The sequence below is a fragment of the Alosa alosa genome, chromosome 8, assembly GCF_017589495.1.
Source record: "Alosa alosa isolate M-15738 ecotype Scorff River chromosome 8, AALO_Geno_1.1, whole genome shotgun sequence".
Classification (NCBI taxonomy): Eukaryota; Metazoa; Chordata; class Actinopteri; order Clupeiformes; family Clupeidae; genus Alosa; species Alosa alosa.
Window position 1 is genome coordinate 27,587,517 of NC_063196.1, and position 21,731 is coordinate 27,609,247.

Genomic DNA, 21,731 nt, shown 5'->3' on the forward strand with positions numbered 1-21,731 from the left:
TTTAACCTTGATAATCTTATATTGTATTCTGACGTGCGTTAAACACATAAGATAATTTATAATGCTGCTCCACCATCTTTAAAAACGTTTGTCCAACCCTGCTCTGAATGAATAGGTAGAGCTACTAGGTCTAGAACTACAGCCTTCTCTTTTAGCGCAACTAAATCATGGAACACTCTTTCAAACAGCCTACAGCATTTTTTCTTGTGAGGTGAAAACATGGATCTGAAGTACTGCACTCTTCATTCTTTCATTCTCTGTATTCAGTAATATTGCATAGAGGTATAACTTTTTTGATATTTATTGAATTTTAAATTTCAGTGTGTGTGTGTGTGTGTGTGTGTGTGTGCGTGTGTGTGTGCATCTCATCCCTATCTCCTGAGGTCCAATCTCATCGAAACTAGGTACGCACAATCAGCATACCATCCTTCGGAAGCACACCAAATGTCATGAAATTTCATGCAAATTAACCAAAAGTTTGCATATTTTTTTCTGAATTCAAACCTTTTTGGTGTCTGAACTGTGCAAGTGAAATCAAGGATTCTCCATGGTGCAAGGGGTTAGCACCACATCATGATATCTCAGAGGTCCCATTCACCCACACTGCTACATCAGTTAGATTTCCATGGTCAACAGTTTATTCATTAGGGGTCCAATCAGAGCAGCTTAAACTACCACACGTCCATATCTCAAGAATCACTTAAAAATGTAAAAATGTGATATTTGTATGTAAAAATGTGATATTTGGTACACATACACTTGGCCTCATTTGAAACATGACATTTCCATGGCAATTCCTAAAATCCCAATTGATTCACTCACAAAATGTCCAACAGATAATTCAAATGTAGTTGTCAATATATGCAAGAGAAAATGGCTTATCTTCCATTAACTGCTGAAATACTTTTTGGACCCCATTAATTGACACATTATACCACTCAAATAGCCACACTCCCCATAACCCCAAACCTAAAGTACTGCTCCTTTACAGTAAGTAGCCTTGTTATGAGCAATGGCTCATATCTGAATAACAATGAGGCTCAGAATCAAAATTCCCACGCCATTCTTATTCTCAAACTTTTCAATTTATGCCTAGGTTGTGATCAACTTGTGATCAATTAAACTTAAATATCTTAGTTCTATTACCAATCCATTCCAATAATATGTCAAAAATAAGTAATGGACTTCTGGGACCATGTATAATAAGCATTTTATTTTAGTGTCTTCTATCGTGTAAGAGTTAGCAAACTCATTTTCAATTGTAAGAAATTGTGTTAATAATGTTGGGTCTCTGGATATATGGGATCATGGATGAAAGGATTTGTATGAAAATAAACTTCTACTATTTTCAGATTCTGTCCATTAAAGAATACCAGCCACAAAGAATGAGATAAGCGGTTGCAATAACACTTTCCCTCCTCCTTGCTCATGTAATTTACCATTAGGGAATAAAAACTTGAATACAAAGTATTAATCAGTCAGTTTATTGCAAAAGTACATATTTTATAACAGCACCTGGTTAAATGTAAAAAACATGTTCCATGTCATTTTTCAAATATTCACACAAATAAAAGTTTAGGGCCAATTTGTTTAGTAAAAAGTTTACTACATGTCATAAATAAAAAGGTTAGAAAAAACACACATTTTATCATATGAAACTGTTTTGACATGATTATCATGAAAAATAATGTTGACAAATATCATCAGACGGCAACACCTCACACTTACATGGATTGGCTTCTATGCCTCTCTTGTACTGTCAGGTCTAAGTCAGTGGGACCCTCAGACACTCCTATGACAAACACAGAGTCAGCGCGACTTAGGTTCAGGGAAGGGTCTTCTGCTGATGGTAATGTTGACTGGGATGAAGTAGAGGACAGAGAGGTACTGGCCGGCCTAAACACTGAATCTATTGACTCCAATGACCTCAATATGGGAAACATTAAGCTCAAGGTGTCTGTCTTTGAGCCTTCGGTGATAAGATCGTCATCCATAGAGGCATGCTTTCTGGTCTGAGTGAAGTTGAGCAGGCGTGCTCTCATTCGTTCCGTTGTGTGTTTGCCCCAAATAGCTCGGTAGCACTTGGGTACGAAGAGGCAGAATATGATGCCATAGTTAGAAACCAAAATGGCGGAGGCCTGTACGATGGGCCGTGACTCGTTCTTGGTGATGTAGATGGGAATGAAGCAGAGCCACACAAACAGGTGGATGAGCATGCTGAAGATGATGACACCCGTCTCGTTGAAGTCTTGCGGGACCCTCCTCCCTTTGAAGGCCAGCAGGAAACAGATGAAGGCCAACAGAGCCACGTAGCCATGCATCACCACAAACCCCACTTTGGAGCCCTCGCTGCACTGCAGAATATGCTCCATGCTCTGGTTGGATGGGGGGGTCGGGTCCACATGTGGGGTGTCAAAGATCAGCCAGAAGAGGCAAATGAGCCCTTGAACAGAGGTCACCATGGCCATAACAATCAGGGGTTTGTAGAGCCTGTCGAGACGATCGCGTCTTATGGGATCAAAAGCCATGAATGCCAGGAATGTGCGGAAGGCTTTGACCAAGATGCAGGAGACACAGAGGGTGAAGCCCAAGGCGTACATGATCTGCTGGGCCCGGCAGAGGTGGATGCTGGGTTAGTCCATAAATAGCACCACACTTCCAAAACTCACCGCTAAACCAACCATCATGAAGCAAGACATGAGATAATTGGCAGACCTGATAATTAAGCTGTGCTGATGGATGGTGAAACAGACAAAGGCTGTTATGAGAAGCAGAAGCCCAAGGCCCACTCCCACCAGGGTAGCAACGGGTAATGGTTCAGACCACTGCAGATATTTTTTAGTGCGAGGTTCACATTTACTCCATCCCCTCAGGGACCAAGTGTCATTGGGGCACATGTGGCAGTCATCTTGGTCTGAAAAGAAAAACACGTATCCAGAGCTTGAGACAGATATTCAAAGGGATTTCACAATATACAGATAACTTACATCTCAGTTCAGAACATGGCAGAAGTTGAAGAACAGCTATTTTCCGAGGCTCTCAACTTTCCCATTACTCTCCTTTCACAATGCATGTGCTGTATACCACTACATTTACAAATTTTACTATATTGAAGTCTTGCACTCAGGTAATTGCTTGTTTACTCATGAATTGCAACATTTACTCTAAAACAGAGTTAGACTGAGTCATAAGCAATCCCAGTCAATCAACATAGTGTTTCAGAGGCATGGAAGTCTGTAATTCAATTGACTGTTCACCCAAAATATTAACAGCTTTACACAAAACTGAAATCAAATTACAGAGTGCACCTTTTAAAACATGAATATCATTTCTCTTTATTACAAAAATATAAAAACATAATGAAAAAGTAATTGTCATCTCTGTAACTGTTGGGTTGGAAGTGACGCACACTATTCAACACAACGCAGGTTACATCAGCGACTTCAAAACCTACCATAGCTATCAGAGTAGGTCCCTTCAACACAGAAGATGCAGCTGTAGCAGCAGGAAATATTCGACACCTTCTTGAATGTGCCATTAGGACATGATGGTGTGCACTGAGATACAGGTAACTGTTGGGTTGGAAGTCATGCACACTATTATAGCACAACTGCAGTAACAACAAACAACATGCACAAGAGACAGCTTCCTTGGTTGAATTGTGTTGGTACTTACTGTGCTGTTGAGGGTCGAAGTCCACATGATATTTTTCTCTGTGATGACAACTTTACCCTGTGGTAAAGCGAATCTCCCAAATACTTTAGCCTGTCTAATCTCACCATCGGGCACCAACATGACAACATCATAACCATCTTCAAAGTCACCATTTGTGTCGAAGAACTTTCTCTCACCGTCAAGGGTAAAATTCACCTTGTGGAGCTTCTCAACAAGCTGAAAAATAAGGGAACAGGTCAAATGAAGAACACAGTCTGTGCATCTCTTTCTCTCTGTCCCTCAGACAGTCTGTCTGTATTCCATGCGCACACATATGTAAGGGTCATTGACAAATAAGACTTAAAAATGTCAAAATAATCTTTAAAAATGGACAGAATGCGTTTAAAGTTGGAAGACTGTGTTTAAACAAGTCTTAATGGCTGTACAACATTTACAGGGCTTTTAATACATTTTCAGACTGTATTTGCAATTTCACCGCCCAAAAATTGTCAGGTGGCGCAGCCAGGGTTGTAGTGGAGGCTAAACAAAAGTAAACACAGTTTATCCACTGAAATTTCTCCACCTTTATCCACCTCTTATTAGAGTTTATCCACCTCTCAAAAGAGTTTATTCACCAATTGCAACTTTTAACATTCACAAATCACACTGTATTATCCGCTTTCACAATATGTGCACTCATCAACACTAGGAACCATAATGTTCTAAACATTGGACAGTAACCTCCACCATCATTAAACATGTTCTGTATGCCCTTTTATAAAAATCTGATACCTCCTGGCAGTCCACCTTACCGAATTCACAGAATTCATACTTTGACCACCTCTTATGTTACCACTACACCACTGGGCGCAACCAAACGTTTCTAACGTTTATATATATATATATATATATATATATATATATATATATATATATATATATATATATATATATATATATATATATATATATAAATAGGGGAATATAGGCTACTGTTCGAGAAAGTTCTGCCTATTTCGTTTCTGGGACTGACACGGCCCACTGTGTGATATGCTGCATTGTGTGCTTCGTGACAATAAACCAGTTCATGAAACTCTGGCTCATAGTGAAATACTACAGTATATAAACCTTATTACCATATTACCTTATATGGAAGGAAATCAGTTTCTCCTGGACAGACGGTTTCATTACATCCAAGTAGTTCTCTCAGAGCATGGGCTATGCTCCAAACAACCACCCTTTCACCATAGACCACTGGGAGGTCGACATTCTTCACTAGTTGGTCAGCACTTGGCTTACTGCAATCTTCTGAGGAATCAGGACCGCAGTCTGAGTACAGCTGGTTGTACTCTTTAATTAAATCATTTTTCACGCCTGGACGGACTGTTAGCTTCTGCAAGTAGTCCGTAAACCCATCGATGGTTCCTGTGACAAAATTTAACCCCAGAATGTCTCCAACCTTTAAAAGGAAATATGAAAACATTTTCTAATCAGAATTTTCATACATGTTTGCTCAAAGAGAGAACAGAGTTTGTGATGCTCTTGTTAGAATGGTCGTTAACAGTGTTCATTGGAACAATGTGTACTGCCAGCACTCCACCCACCTTGTTTATGTCCTGCATGGTTGTCACAACTCCAGACCTGGACCAAGCATCACTGGCGATCCAAACCCGAGAGCTGTTGGTGCGGATCATCTCCTCAAACAGCATCTTCACAAGCTCTGGCCGAAGGATCACCATCACCACCTAGCAAAAATGTATATTTCTAGCAAATTACTTCACACAAAGCCTTTCAACAATTTACTAAAACGCCTTGAAAAAGTGTGAAATTAAAGGAACCGTATGTAAGATTGTGGCTGAAACTGGTTCTACAATCACTTTCAAATTACTGTAGAGCAGTGTATTCCCTCCCCCTCCCCCCTGACTGGCAGAGCTGGCAACCCGGACGCTGAAACATTACTTACTTCGTGATTAGTAGATAGGTGGAGGGTGGCGCATCAGGCCAAAACACAACATGACAACATCAACATCAATTGAGGGCTGCAACTGCACTTTTTAAATGACAATATCCTAGCCGGACTACTGTTGTCAGTGATATAAGTATTTGAAATGAACATGATTTCTTAATGTCTAGTGACATATCATGGCCATTTTATGATTAATTGAAATACATTTCTTACATACGGTTCCTTTAAAGGTATCAAAACTTAACAGTAAATTTGAAAAATTTAAAAAATGAAGCCAATCTATTAATGTACACTGTTCAACTCAATATCTTTTCCACATTGAACATCATCACTCCTACGTCAATCCATGACTTTGTACTTTGTATATCAGGGGTGCGTTTCCCAAATCCATAGTTGTTAACCTGGTTGGCAATGGGAAATTGCATTGCAACCAACAAAGTTGGTAATTACTTAGTAACTATGGTTTTGGGAAGCGCGCCCCAGTATAAGTCCCTCCCATCGCTACCTGTGCTTCAGGTGAGTCCCGTATCTGCTTTGCCACCTCTTTTATGCGCTGTTGATGCTCATGGTCCAGGTAGTGTGGAATGACCTCCTCATAGGCCACACACACCCCAGCCTCTTCTGCACTCTTCAGGAAACTCTGGTGGACTCCCCTGCCGTAGTCGTCATCCATGGAGACCAGGCCAACCCAGTTCCAATCAAAGTGACTTATGAGCTGCGCCAAGGCCTTGGTCTGGTGCACATCGCTGGGGATCACTCGGAAGAAGCTTGGGAACTCCAGCAAATTGCTCAGCACAACCGCAGAGGCTGTTGTGCTGATCTGAAGGGCAGATAAAAAAAACAAATTGGGTATTCATACATAATCAACACATGTACAGCACAAGTAGATATGTAGATTCATGCTTTTTCTCACTTGAGGGATGAGATAAACGCTGAGAAGTCTGGCCACAGGGATGGTCAACAGAGAGTATCGCTCCCCAAGGATGATCTTAACCTTTGGACGGAACTCAGAGTAGTCATCCAGGACAGGCAAAGAGCCGTTGGTTGACAGCAAGTGTTCCACACAGTGGAGAGCTTTGGTGGCATCTGCACATGGGTCACACACGGTATATCCAAGTCGAACACCAGGAAGGAAGCCTGAGTCATTGATGCTGTCAATGGTGTAGATGGCAGCCAGCATTCGGACGAAGGGAAGAAGGTCAAAACTGTCAGGAAAAATAATATATCAAAGATTAGATCAAACCTGGCAGGTAAAAAGCTTAATCAAACAGCCAAGAAAGGGATTCTCTAAATATGCTTTCTCGGGGCGCACCCATGGCTCTAAACTTACTTGCTGCAGGTGAACTCCGATGGCCGAACGCGGTCCAGGAGATTGTCGACTGTGGTGTGAGCCGAGGTGAGCATCCCTATGATAATGTCTCCATCTGCGTGGACAAGACACTGGGAGCTGTTCTCATCTGTCTGAACAAGCGCTGCCCATAACGCCAAGCTGAGGAGATGGAACCACATAGTGCGCTGCATGCAATGGGCTGGGAGACTGAGAAACTGAGACTAATGACAGTTCTTTCTGTCCTGGTTTCCTATATAGGCAAGAAGGAGGACTCTTATGACTGTGGGTGGTGTCTTTACAGGTAGCAGATTACAATTTCTGGGAATGTACACTTGAATGAAAAACAACTGCATTCCACAGATGATGCCGAGCGAGTTTCTAAACACATGTATAGCTTAGGGGAAATTCCATGGGAAATTATGTTTTTTGTAACATCCATAACGCCAATAAAATGTGATGATATAGTATGATGTAAATGATTACATGAGATTTGAGTATTTGCTATTTTTGGCTGAAGAATGTACATAAGAAAAAATGCACAAAAAATGAATGTTATCATTCACATCATTCAAATGCCAAGGATATGTGACAAAAAGTCCATTTTCCGTGGAATTGCCCTAAAAGTAGATGGGATGCTTGGAAGTAATAAGGAAATGTTTACTTTAATTGTAAAGTTGTTGATAGTGGCAAATTCACTTTTCACTGCATGAAAATACAGTGAAAATATGTAATTTGTTCAAAAGCAAAAAACTACAGTTCACTCAGAACTTAAAAAGAACTGGAGAAATTTTCTTGGGTAAAGTTTGATGCAGTATGCTGTGACAAAGAGCGTCTGACACGTGATAGTTTTACAGTTGAGAGGAGACCTTAGCTGGTCTCTTTTAATTATGTCTTAAAGGGAAACTGGGCAGGATTTCCCCCTCTGCTCATTATGCTATTTCAAACTGTGGGAAAAGGTAACGATAAAGCACATGGATTTGTTTACAAGCTAGAGAACAGTTAGTATAAGTTTGGCAGAACTATGTGGATGTTACAAGGTAAGAAACACGAATTAAAACAAGTTTCTTGTTTCTCATTTCTCTTTTCGGGACGGTAGTCTCAATGTTGCAAGGTTGGTTTTCCGCCTGGTCACCTGAAAGTCACCATTTTCACCAGAACAGGTCATTTAATCTGGTTTCCTATCGGCAAAGAGGAGGACTCTTGTTTATGATAATGACTGTGGGTGGTGTCTTTACACGTAGCAGATTACTATTTTGGGGGATGTAAACCTGTTGAATGAAAAACAAAACACATTCCACAGATGATGACAAGTGTGTTTCTAAACACATGTAGAGTTTATAGGTAGATGAGGATGATTGGAAGTTATAGGGAAATGTTTACTTTTATTGTAAAGTTGTTGTCAAATATGTATTTTGTTCAAAAGCAAAAAAAGTACAGTTCACTCAGACTTTTTTTCAAGTACAGTAGGCATTCACATGTTCTGCATGGTCTTAAAAAGCACAGGGGAAATTCCCTTGGGGAAAGTTCGATGTAGTATGCCGTGACAATAAGACGTCTGACACATGAGAGGTTAATTACACCAATCTGATCAAAATAAGGGCAGTTCACACCAGAACGAAAACTATGAAGATAACTATTATAACAATAAAAGCATCCACATGACCAACGATAAGGAAAGTCTCTCCTCATGTTGATGAATGTGATGGTTAAAATTTGATGGATTCTGATTGGCTGTCAGCTTTTTTTATTATGACCGCCGCTAGCGAAGCTAACGAACCAAATTTTATGTGTATGATTGACCTGATTCTCTGGGGGTACGCCAAGTTTCGTAGAATTTCATCCATGGGGGGGTCTAAAAAAAATTAGGTTTTTAGTGACTGTACACTCATTGGCCTGTAGATGGCGGTGCACACATATACACATGCACACACACACAGGCACCCACATACTATCGGTATTAGAACGGCCGATACATAATTACAAATTCAGTAGGATTAAAAGGAAGCCAAAAAATAAATATTCATCATCATCATCATGGCTGCATTTCCAGTATTGGCGATAAGTAGTCGTTTGTCCACTAGATGGCGCATAAGGTGTCATTGTTTGGATACTTCACACACACGTGCTTTTTAATTTCACAGACTACAACTACCAAGCTGGAATCAAAGCACATCGATTCCCCTCTCACACCCTGCACGCACTTAAAACAAAATAAACAGGCGTCTCAGTCTCACGCATGTATAGGCAAAGCTGTATCAGACCGGTGTAACGTTGGTAAATCTTCCATTGCACAGAATGATTTTTGTAGCATGTGCAACAAATGACAGTCGAAAGATAGGCTACAATTACAGTGCTGCTATCAATTTGCTTGGTATAACCGCATTTATAGTTTTCTACAAATGCAATCAATCAAATTGGCCTCCATCACTCAACCAACGCTAACGCGGTAACATTACCTAGGTCCTTATTGATATTATAAGATTAGCATTACCTGCAGTAAAACCAAGCATGTCCGATAAACATCCTCAGATTTATTTCGGCTTCAAGAAGAAATGGGAATTACATTTCATGTGAACATCGTCCTATCCTTATTAGACATTCTCTGCGGTAAACTACAGTCCTTGTAGGAAGCGTCCATTGTTTTTCCAACCCACTGTTAACTTCCAACAAAATTACGTCTCACTGCAACGATGCGCCATCTAGTGGACAAACGACTACTTATCGCCAATACTGGAAATGCAGCCATGATGATGATGATGAATATATTTATTTTTTGGCTTTCTTTTAATCCTACTGAATTTGTAATTATGTATCGGCCGTTCTAATACCGATAGTATGTGGGTGCCTGTGTGTGTGTGCATGTGTATATGTGTGCACCGCCATCTACAGGCCAATGAGTGTACAGTCACTAAATGTACACATAACCTAATTTTTTTTAGACCCTTTTTTTAGATTCTTCAGTGCCACGGTTCAGGTAGTTATTTAGGAAAAACTGCTTTTTTTGCGGTTCGGGGGGCCCAGCACGGGAAACCTCCGGGGACGAAACGAAAACTTTCCGTAAAAGTCTAGTGGGGCTACATACCCAATCCCTATATGACCGTTTCGCTAGCTTCGCTAGCGGCGGTCATAATAAATAACATTATGCTGATACCTTTTGCTTTTCCCAAATACAATGTAGCCTACAGGTGTAAGTGACCTTTCATCAATCCAGTTGCAATGGATGAACTGTGATGAACTGCCCTACTTGTGATTGTTTAGAGATTTTAAAGGTTTTATAACAATGCTACATCTTCTTTGGCTACAATCTATTCACCTTTTCAGCACCAGTAGGCTACTTTCTGTGCAGCCGCACACACACACTCAGGCATGCCAAAGCATACACAAGCATACACTAAAGTTTCAAGAGTGGGGGATGGAGTAAAAATATGGAGACAAATTGAAGTGTGATTTATTTTCGCGGAACGGATGTACAGGACTGAGCGGCGGTCATATTTTGTACCGCTATGCGGTACATCTAGTTATTATTTATATACTTTTTGCCTTCATGACGACAGGACAGTGAAGAGACTGACAGGAAGCAAATGGGAGAGAGAGATGGTTGGACTCGAACCCGGGGCCTCAAGGGTACAGGCACTGTAGCTGTCAGCTTTTTATTGTTCTCAAAATCGCTCTGAAAGTTATTCTGAACAATATTGTTCTTCATGTCATTATCGTTATAGTTTATGTGTGTATGTCATCATTCATGCATTCTGCCCTGCGGCTCCAATCTGCTACGACCTGCTAATGGGCTATCCGGTGTAGGGCTTGCTGGTGCAGGGGTTAGCAATGTAGCTTACAACATTGGAGACGCAGATTGGGCATGCTGTTGCCTCACAAATGCAATGTTCAGGCTCTCCATGGACCTCATTCATTGCTGCTTGCAGCTATATTTGATAGTGTTAGTGTTCAGTTGTTTCAAAATCTTCCGGTAAAAATACATTTTTGGACACATCATTGTCAGAAATGGTGTAAATAATGTTGGGCCTCTGGGTATGTGGAATCAGGGATGAAAGGTTTTGTACGAGGATAAACTTCTTCTATTTTGAGATTCTGTCCATTCAAAGAATGCCAGCCACAAAGGATGAAATAAGCTGTTGCAATAACATGTTCCCTCCTCCACCGTCCTTGGTCATGTAATTTAGCATTAGGGAATAAAAACTTGAATACAAAGTATTAATTAGTCAGTTTATTGCAAAAGTACATATTTTATAAATTAAATGTAAAATCCATGTTCCACGTAATTTTTCAAACATTCACACAAATAAAAGTTTAGGGCCACTTTATTTAGTAAGATGTTTACTACATGCATTATAAATTCCAAAAGTTTAGAAAAAAAAACATATTTTATCATATGAAACTGTTTTGACATGATTATCATGAAAAACAATGTTGACAAATATCATCAGACGGTTCACAAACAACATCTCACGGTTACATGGATTGGCTTCTATGTCTCTGTTGTACTGTCATACATCATCATCTATAGGGGCGTGGTTTCTGATCTGAATGAAGTTGAGCAGGCGTGCTCTCATTTGCTCCGTTGTGTGTTTGCCCCAAATAGCTCGGTAGCACTTGGGTACGAAGAGGCAGAATATGATGCCATAGTTAGAAACCAAAATGGCGGAGGCCTGTACGATGGGCCGTGACTCGTTCTTGGTGATGTAGATGGGAATGAAGCAGAGCCACACAAACAGGTGGATGAGCATGCTGAAGATGATGACACCCCGCCTCGTTGAAGTCTTGCGGGACCCTCCTCCCTTTGAAGGCCAGCAGGAAACAGATGAAGGCCAACAGAGCCACGTAGCCATGCATCACCACAAACCCCACTTTGGAGCCCTCGCTGCACTGCAGAATATGCTCCATGCTCTGGTTGGATGGGGGGGTCGGGTCCACATGTGGGGTGTCAAAGATCAGCCAGAAGAGGCAAATGAGCCCTTGAACAGAGGTCACCAGGGCCATAACAATCAGGGGTTTGTAGAGCCTGTCGAGACGATCGCGTCTTATGGGATCAAAAGCCATGAATGCCAGGAATGTGCGGAAGGCTTTGACCAAGATGCAGGAGACACAGAGGGTGAAGCCCAAGGCGTACATGATCTGCTGGGCCCGGCAGAGGTGGATGCTGGGTTAGTCCATAAATAGCACCACACTTCCAAAACTCACCGCTAAACCAACCATCATGAAGCAAGACATGAGATAATTGGCAGACCTGATAATTAAGCTGTGCTGATGGATGGTGAAACAGACAAAGGCTGTTATGAGAAGCAGAAGCCCAAGGCCCACTCCCACCAGGGTAGCAACGGGTAATGGTTCAGACCACTGCAGATATTTTTTAGTGCGAGGTTCACATTTACTCCATCCCCTCAGGGACCAAGTGTCATTGGGGCACATGTGGCAGTCATCTTGGTCTGAAAAGAAAAACACGTATCCAGAGCTTGAGACAGATATTCAAAGGGATTTCACAATATACAGATAACTTACATCTCAGTTCAGAACATGGCAGAAGTTGAAGAACAGCTATTTTCCGAGGCTCTCAACTTTCCCATTACTCTCCTTTCACAATGCATGTGCTGTATACCACTACATTTACAAATTTTACTATATTGAAGTCATGCACTCAGGTAATTTCTCGTTAACTCATTAATTGCAACATTTACTCTAAAACAGAGTTAGACTGAGTCATAAGCAATCCCAATCAAATAACACAGTGTTTCAGAGGCATGGAAGTCCGTAATTCAATTGACTGTTCACCCCAAATAATAACAGCTTTACACAAAACTGAAATCAAATTACAGAGTGCACCTTTTAAAACATAAATATCATATCTCTTTATTACAAAAACATAATGTTATCTCAGAGACTTAAATTCAAAATCTACCATAGCTGTCAGAGTAGGTCCCTTCAGCACAGAGGATGCAGCTGTAGCAGCAGGAAATATTCGACACCTTCTTGAATGTGCCATTAGGACATGATGGTGTGCACTGAGATACAGGTAACTGTTGGGTTGGAAGTGATGCACACTATTAGAGCACAACTGCAGTAACAACAAACAACATGCACAAGAGACAGCTTCCTTGGTTGAATTGTGTTGGTATGTCGTGAACGAGGGGCTACAACTTCCCCAGAACACAGGCCTCAGATCCACCCAAGACACTTGCAACAAAGTTTAATTTAGATTGTTATTTTATTTATTTATACAAAGGCACACAGGACTGGAGGTCAGCAGACTGATAGAAAATGGCACCACTAGGGGCAGTCACACACCCGGCTAACAGTCACTAGGCTAGGCAGGTTGAACACCCCCCCACACACACACAGTGCATTCACCCACAGGAGACACTTCAGGAGATCACAGCAATAATCACACAATCAGTTCAAATTCAGCCAACTTAGTTCAAATAGCAATGCACACTAGTGACACAATCCACACAAAAGGGGGGGGGGGATGGGGAAGCCCCCAACCTAGGCAGCAGCTGGTTCTGAAACACCCCCCAGTAGCCCACAAGTCCCCTCCCCACAGTCCCTTAGTAAAAATTGTCCGTACTGGTCGGCTGTCCCCACCGACCAGTATAAAAGAAACAGTCCAAGCTCGGGGCAGCCAAATACAATGTTTAGTCAATTTAGGCCACCAACCCAAGTTAACAGTCCAGCCTCCAGTGAGGACAATGGGCCGCGTTGTGCAGTTCCGGCCTCAGCGAACGCTCCCTTGTCGACGGCTGCAGGCGTAGTGGTTCAGGCTCCGCCCTCACGGCTAAAGCGGAACAAACAAACAGTGGCTTAGTCGTCGCCTTCACCGAGCAATAGGCAGAGGTTACGAGCTAAATATCAAGCGATTAAGAAGAAGGACTTCCCTTTTCCTCGGAATAGATCACGTGCTGTTCGTCGCAGGTCCAAGATGTTAATCGGATCACCCGTCGCTGTCCACACACCTCTCCCAATGTGTAGCCCCTCGTCAGCTGTTGGCCTCCTCCAGCAACACTTCCCCGCTGCAAAACAGCTGTAATCAGACACAAGCCGCTGTGCACCGCGGCTCTTCACACAGGTACAAATGCACAATATCGCAACAATCACATCCCTTTTTAAAATACTTAGCTCGCGTTGAATCATTGAGTCACCACGGCGTTGCTCCTTTGGCCGTCTGCCAGTAGGTCCACACAGCCAGCGGCGTCGCACGTCCCCAGTCAGCCGGCGATCCCTCCCCCCATCATTTCAAAATGCCCTTTTTATGGAGAGGGAGAACCTATCCCTTTCCAGAGCTCATTTCAGACCCATCAAGCAATCGTACATCATTGGCAATTAGTCAGGTGTCCCACACAATCTCAGTTTAGTTCATCAACACAAAAGCAACAGTCCCTTCGCGAGTCAACATACAGTCCATCATACACAAAATGGTCATTATATCAACGATCAGCCAGTAAACATTAAACAGGATATACACCATATAACATCAGTACCCAGTACTCAAGCCCAATACACCATTGTCCATAGCCACCCACGACAGGTACTTACTGTGCTGTTGAGGGTCGAAGTCCACATGATATTTTTCTCTGTGATGACAACTTTTCCCTGTGGTAAAGCGAATCTCCCAAATACTTTAGCCTGTCTAATCTCACCAGCGGGTACCAACATGACAACATCATAACCATCTTCAAAGTCACCGTTTTTGTCGAAGAACTTTCTCTCACCGTCAAGGGTAAAATTCCCCTCGTAGAGCTTCTCAATAAGCTGAAAAATAAGGGAACAGGTCAAATGAAGAACACAGTCTCTGCATCTCTTTCTCTCTGTCCTTCAGTCAGTCTGTCTGTATTCCATGCACACACATATTATCTCATTGAGTGCCATGCGTTGAGTGCCAAAAACGTAATAGTACCTTATATGTGATTTTGGGAACTCTGTGATTAATGGAAATGAAATATATGACGATCGAAAACTCATGAAAACGCACAATCTGGACATTTTATCTGGACATTTGATCATAACTCGGTTGCCGCTTTGGGTCGAATCAGTGACGCATGTCAGGTCAAAACCAGGCCATTTTCGTGGGTCTATCACTAGGTGGCAGTCTCGCCAGGTCTCGCTGATCACTTCCCGGAAAGTTTACACAAGTAAGTAACAGGCAACACTTCATATTTCATGAAAGACGTTATATCTCCATTTCTAGAAAAAAACAGCGATTTTGATGAAAACTAGCCACTGTTTAGCTTGGGATTTCTCAGGAATAGAGGCGTGTAGAAATACACGGTTTGCACCCACCGAGAGCTTAAAGTCTCACCTTTTAAACGACCCATTGCATGTGTTCATAGCTATAACACAGAATATGCTCTGACAATGGTCTAGATTGCTGGCACTCTAGGACAAAGCTCCCGAAAACAGCTTGGCATTCAATGAGTTATGTAAGGGTCATTGACAAATAAGACTTAAAAATGTGTTTTCAAAATAATCTTTAAAAATGGACAGAACTGAACATCGCGAGACTTTGGGTGAGATCCAAAATGGCAGCGCACTGAACACTGACGCTTGTAAACAGAAATACAAAACTTTATTTTTCTTCTACTAAAAACAACCACTACCTCTCTACAACTCTAATCAACTCACCAGCAAAAATCGGATCATGAAAGAAACAATCCTAGACCTCCAGTGCCGCAGCATGCGCGATAACCTCATTTTTTCCGGAATTCCCCTGCCAACTTCTAAAGATACACCCGACGACCCAGAGAAAGCATTTAAAGAATTCTTGCAGTCATCTCTCAAACTACCGCCAGAAACAGTTGACAAGATTACCTTCCACCGTGTACACCGTCTCACTTCCAAAGACAATAAAAAACCTCCTCCAATTATCGCCAAGTTCGAACACTTCAAACACAAAGAACTCATCAAAAGCAAAGGGAAAGAACTGAAAGGCACTTCATTCGGACTAAACGACCAATTCCCACAAGTAATACAGGAAAGAAGAAGAGCCCTCTTGCCCATAATGAAACAACTCAGGCAAGAGGGCAAACGAGCAGCACTGTCAGTCGATAAACTGTATGTCAATGGAACTCTGTATCATAAACCCCAATATCACCACCTGGCTATAGCACATCATACCTCATGCCAACATTCATCTTGATTATAACATTGTCACCCTCAACTCTCTCTAACCCACTGCATACTGATGCTTGGATCACCTCTCTCTTCTCTCTTCTTATGTTTCATTCCTTTTGCTCCCCCTACCCACCCATTCTCTTTTGCTATCTCAATGTTTAATGTTATTCATGGTGTTTTGTCTATACATGTTTGCTTGTGTGTCCTGTCTGTTTTTGTTTATTATGTCTATAGGCTAAAGTCAAATTATGATCTGTATGTTTTCAATGCTAAACAGGAAATGTTCATGCTGTCACCACTCCAGAACCAAATTCCTACCTCTTTATGCTCTATATTCTTCTCAGCCCCTACCCTTTACATCTCATTCGCACACCACATTACATACCTATTCCTCCACCCCCCCTTCCCCCTCTCCTATCTAACTGACACCTGCACACACTCTTACACACACAATACCCACCTTATCAAACATTTTCATAACTGTACAATCACAACATGGTACCACTTACATTCCTGACCTGGAACATCCGTGGGATTGGATCTCAGGCAAAGAGGCTGAAAATCTTAAATCATTTGGATAGTTTAAAAGCTGACATATGTCTCCTACAAGAAACTCATCTCTCAGAATTAGACTACACCCGCGTCAAATCAAGACAATTCAATCACATTTTCTCATCTCATTACAATACAAAACAAAGGGGAGTTTGCATTCTGATTAACAAAAGAATCTCATTCATCCATAACGCCACCATCACAGACCCAGAAGGGCGTTTTGTCATCATAAACATCTCAATTCACAATACCCTGTAACAATTGTTAATGTTTATGGCCCTAATACAGACAACCCAGTTTTCTTTCAGAAACTCTTCACCTCCATCTCAACTCTATCTGGCTGTCCCATCATAATTGCAGGCGACTTTAATACAGTGTTAGACCCACATTTGACAGATCTGATCACTCTAAAAGCAAGCGAATCTGGCAATCCACAAAAACAATAAAACAGTTCATGGCCGATTCTGGCCTTGGCGATTGTTGCGGCTTCAGCACCCAGACTCCAAAAGCTACTCTTTTTTTCTCTCCGGTCCACCACTCCTATTCCCGTATTGATTATTTTCTAACCAGCAACTCTATAATGAAAAATATCTCTGATTCAACAATTCATCCCATAGTCATTAGCGATCATGCCCCAGTTACAATTAAATGGAACATAGCGAACCAACAGCGACCAATTAGCAAATGGGTTTTTTAATACATCCCTCTTACAAGACCCAAATTTCATCAGTTTTGTTGGGAGAGAGTGGGCATTCTTTCTAGAAATGAACGGCTCCCCTGAATCATCTCCTTCCCTTCTGTGGGAAACAGGAAAAGCAGTACTCAGAGGAAGAATCATCTCATATTCAGTATACAAAAAAAAGAAGGAAAAAGAACAGGAAGTAGAACTCAACAATAAAATTAAACAGTTAGAAGAAACCAATGCAAGCAACCCAACTGAAGAAACACAGGCAAAACTTAGGAAACATAAATTCAAACTCAATGAAATACTCAATAAACACACTCAATTTATGATTCACCGTCTAAGGCAGGAAAACTTCCACCATAGCAATAAATCAGGTAAATACTTGATACTCAATACTCAAATCCAACGTAACAAAGAAAAATCAACAATCCCGGTCATAAAGAACTCAGCAGGGAAGCTAACCAGCTCACCTGAAGAAATAAATCATGTTTTTTACCAGTTTTACAATAAACTATATTCTTCAGAAATAAACCCCAACCAGAATTCATAGACTCTTTCCTAAACAGCATCAATTACCACAACTCAATGAGACGAAATAAAAACCTAGAATCACCTATAACTCAACAAGAACTGTTTGATGCCCTGAAACAGATGCCCGATAATAAAGCACCAGGTCCGGATGGCTTTCCTGCTGAGTTCTACAAACAATTTTGGACCATCTTAGCTCCACTTTTCATCAGAATGATTAATGAATCAAAACAGAAAGGGCGTCTTCCAACTAGTTCCACCACAGCCTCAATTTCACTGCTCCTCAAGCCCAATAAGGACCCAACATTGCCATCCAGCTACCGACCAATTTCTCTCCTCAATGTGGACAATAAGATAATCGCAAAAATGCTAGCACACAGATTAGCAGAGGTCACCCCATCCATTATCCACCCAGACCAAACAGGCTTCATTAAAGGTAGAATTTCATCCACCAACACCCCCAGACTGTTAAATATAATGTATCACTCTACAAATTTTCAAGATAATACCATCATAGCAACTCTGGACTAGAAAAAGCTTTTGATAGGGTGAACTGGAATTTCCTGTTTTCCACATTAGGGAGGTTTGGCTTCGGGAGTCGGATTCATTAACTGGATTAAACTTCTATATACCTCTCCTTCAGCCACAGTAATCACCAATGGACTAACATCACAAAGTTTCACTCTTCACCGGGGAACTAGACAGGGGTGCCCACTCTCCCCCCTCACTATTTACAATCTTCATTGAGGCCCTAGCAGCTGCCATCCGTCAGAACCCCCTCATCAAAGGTGTCCAGACTCCATATATGCATCACAAAATCAGCCTTTATGCTGGATTGACATTCTTCTCTTTCTTCAAGACCCCACAACATCAGTAGAAGAAACCATCAAACTCATTGACACATTCTCTAAAATTTCTGAATACTCAATCAATTGGAATAAATCTGCAGTTCTCCCATTACATCCCAACAGCTGGGATGTGACAGCCAACTCTTCACCTATCCCACTCTGCACTAACTATATCACTTACTTAGGGATAAAAGTCTCCCCAGGCTGTCAGACTTATTTAGCCTAAATTATTCCCTCTACTCACTTCAATAGATGATGACCTTCAACGCTGGAAGAACCTCTCATTATCCATCATGGGCAGAATCTCAGTAATCAAAATGACAATACTGCCCAAAATAAACTATCTATTGTCTATGATTCCAACCCAGCCCACCACCCTCTGGTTTAAGTCTCTCGATTCATTAATCACTAAATTCTACTGGAAAGATAAGACCCCAAGGATCAAACTCGCCACTCTCCAAAAACCAAAAGCAATGGGAGGACTAGAGGCCCCACACTTCCAGCACTATGCCCTGGCCAACCAGCTCCACTTCATCCACAAATGGCTACACCCCACCCCCCTCAGACAACACCTGGTTAGACCTAGAACAAACAATCTGTAAAGAAATTAAAATCTCAGATCTCCCTTTCTGCAGTCAGTCGGTCAAAAAACATCCATCCTTCAAAGCCCCAACAATTTCAGCTACTCTGACAGCCTGGTGGAGATTCTATCACATCACTGATTCACCTATAGCACCATCAATTCGCACCCCGATTTGGAATAACCCAGATTTCACCGTCAATAAAAAAACACTTAACTTTCACACATGGATGGGAAAGGGCATCACTCACCTTCAACATTCAAGACAATAATCTGGCCTCATTTTCCTGTTTGGTCCAGAAGCACGGCATCAAGAGTAAACACTTCTTACAATACCTGCAAATTAAATCATCTATCCTAGGAAAAATTAACATCCAGACAGCTAACCTTGACATTCCCCCACCAATCTCAGAGCTGCTTAATATTCCCTCTCCCAAAAAAATACTCTCCCAAATTTACAAAATGATATCTCGTTCAGAAAAAACAATTGGCCTGTCATATCACAAATGGGAATCAGACTTATCAATTACTCCCGGGGCCGACTTCTGGACCAAAATGTGCAAAAACATCTACCTCATGACAAAGAATAGTAATCTACAACTAATACAATACAAGGTTCTTCACAGATTCCACTTCACTGCACATAAATTGGCTAAAATGGGGTTTGGCTCGGATCTTTGCACTCACTGCACACAAAATAACCCAGATACATACATTCATGCGGTTTGGCATTGCACTCCAATCAACCACTTCTGGGTGAGTGTCACAAAATCTCTCTCTTCCATCTTTGGCTGTCACATCCCAGCATCCCCTTCCTTATGCATACTTGGTGATACATCCACAGTCAATTTAAGCAACTCCTGCGATAAAACACTGCTGGTAGCGCTGACTATCGCCAAGAAAACAATCCTCATGAACTGGAAATCTAAGAAAAAGCTCACATCACTCATTGGAAAAACTTGTTAACAGACCATATATCATTAGAAAACCTATCAACTACAAACTTAATCAATACTCAGGATACAACCTCTCCTTGGTACCCCTTTATCACCTACTTACAGTCCTGACCCTCTTTGCCTGAGTTCCATCTCCACACGATCATAACACACTTCATCAACAGATACACATATCATCGAACACTAGGCAGGGGAGGGTAGCTGAACTATTATTGTTATTATTATTATTATTATTAGTAGTAGTAGTAATATAAATAGCATCCCCTTCTTTCCCTCCCCTTTTTATTTACATTCTCTGATAACTTTACTAATTTCACTCTTTTCTCTGCCTCTCCCATCGTTATTCTGCCGGGGCCCCATTGGATGGCTTGGGAGACTCGGTCCCCATGGTCGCTGTGTGGTTTTGGCATTGGTTGGGTCCTGTGGGTTATCTATTGGCCCTGGGCCCCGTGTGTGCACCCTCCTCATCACGCTCATGCACACGCCTTGTCCTGGAAGCACACAGCACGCTTTACTCTCTTTTAATCGCACTACATGTTAGGTGACATACATAAACAAAAACTACAAAACAGGCTAGGGGTAAGAGTGGAGTGCAGGTAGATGCCTCATCAGGTGTCTATCTGCATGCCTCACTATTTTAATGCACACATTGAGGAGGCATACATCTTACACAGGGGTAAGTGTGGTGTGCATGGGGAAATCCTGACAGATATTCATCATGCATGCCCACTTCTTTTTTAATGCTACACTCTAGATAGACCCCTCAACCTAGCCATTCACATACTGTACATATTTAGGTCAAGAGTGGCGTGTTGGGTGAAGGTCTGGGGGGCGAGGTGTGGTTGGTCGTGGTAGTGGGGATGTGTGCATATGCTGGGGGCCTGGGGCGATGGGTGGCACGCAGGTCCTCCCCTCTGTCAGCCTCGTCGCAGTATAACTGCAGGGGCTGGGTGGAACTGTGGCCATTAATGGGTGCCCAGGTTGGCAATCAGTCAGGCAATCAACCAGGCAATCAGTTATTCCTATTATTATACTTATCATTAATAGAATAATTACAACTCCTCTCCTCTGAAACCCTCCCTCTCTATGTTCCAGCGTCTCTCCTCCTGGCCCAACAGCAAGCCAGCCTTATACATATGCGCACACACACACACACACACATACATCCTCACATACTCACTACCCCTCACCCCCATCCCCACCCCATCCCAACACCACCTCATTCACACTCTTAGAGCTACCATCCGCACCCCCATCCCCTTCTTTTCATTCCGGTCATCAATTTCATCCCTGATAATCATATCTGTAATCATCCTGGACGCAAATCATCCTTAGCCTTTCTGTTATTAATGTTGTGTTGTGTTATGTTTGTGGAAGCCAAGTCAATGTGATGTCTTGTTAAGTTACAGTATGTGTTTATGTAATGTACATCTGTTTGTCGTATGTAGTATTCATGTGCATGTCGTAGTGTTGCATTTTCTGTAATGTCAATGATGTTTGCAAATAAAAAAA

The 21,731-nt window shown here is 41.8% G+C and overlaps 2 protein-coding genes and 1 pseudogene across 2 annotated transcripts; all 3 read right to left on the reverse strand.

The window, feature by feature from the left end:
* Positions 1 to 1,468: 1,468 nt before the first annotated feature.
* On the reverse strand, positions 1,469 to 7,240 carry LOC125299356 (G-protein coupled receptor family C group 6 member A-like). Its single transcript, XM_048250597.1, is given in 8 exon segments — positions 1,469 to 2,914; positions 3,455 to 3,572; positions 3,676 to 3,891; positions 4,799 to 5,113; positions 5,259 to 5,399; positions 6,126 to 6,440; positions 6,534 to 6,825; positions 6,951 to 7,240. Coding segments are annotated over 8 exon segments (2,778 nt in total). The 5' UTR covers positions 7,142 to 7,240; the 3' UTR covers positions 1,469 to 1,724.
* Positions 7,241 to 11,160: 3,920 nt separating this feature from the next.
* On the reverse strand, positions 11,161 to 13,715 carry LOC125298831 (annotated as a pseudogene).
* On the reverse strand, positions 13,152 to 15,914 carry LOC125299723. The gene is made up of 3 exons (XM_048251128.1): positions 15,582 to 15,914; positions 14,496 to 14,711; positions 13,152 to 13,972 (listed from the first exon to the last, which is right to left on the reverse strand). Exons 1-3 carry the CDS (start codon positions 15,858 to 15,860, stop codon positions 13,820 to 13,822), a joined length of 648 nt encoding a protein of 215 aa, XP_048107085.1. The 5' UTR covers positions 15,861 to 15,914; the 3' UTR covers positions 13,152 to 13,819.
* Between the last annotated feature and the right edge of the window lie 5,817 nt (positions 15,915 to 21,731).

Bases quoted from the DNA above. Each gene is read 5' to 3' on its own strand.
- LOC125299723 (XM_048251128.1), bottom strand. From the start codon at position 15,860: ATGAGTTCTTTGTGTTTGAAGTGTTCGAACTTGGCGATAATTGGAGGA. The intron at 14,712-15,581 runs GTGAGTTGATTA...CTTATTTTTCAG, and splicing joins TCATGATCCGATTTTTGCTG to CTTATTGAGAAGCTCTACGA. The intron at 13,973-14,495 runs GTAAGTACCTGT...GCTGTTTTGCAG, and splicing joins CTTCGACCCTCAACAGCACA to CGGGGAAGTGTTGCTGGAGG.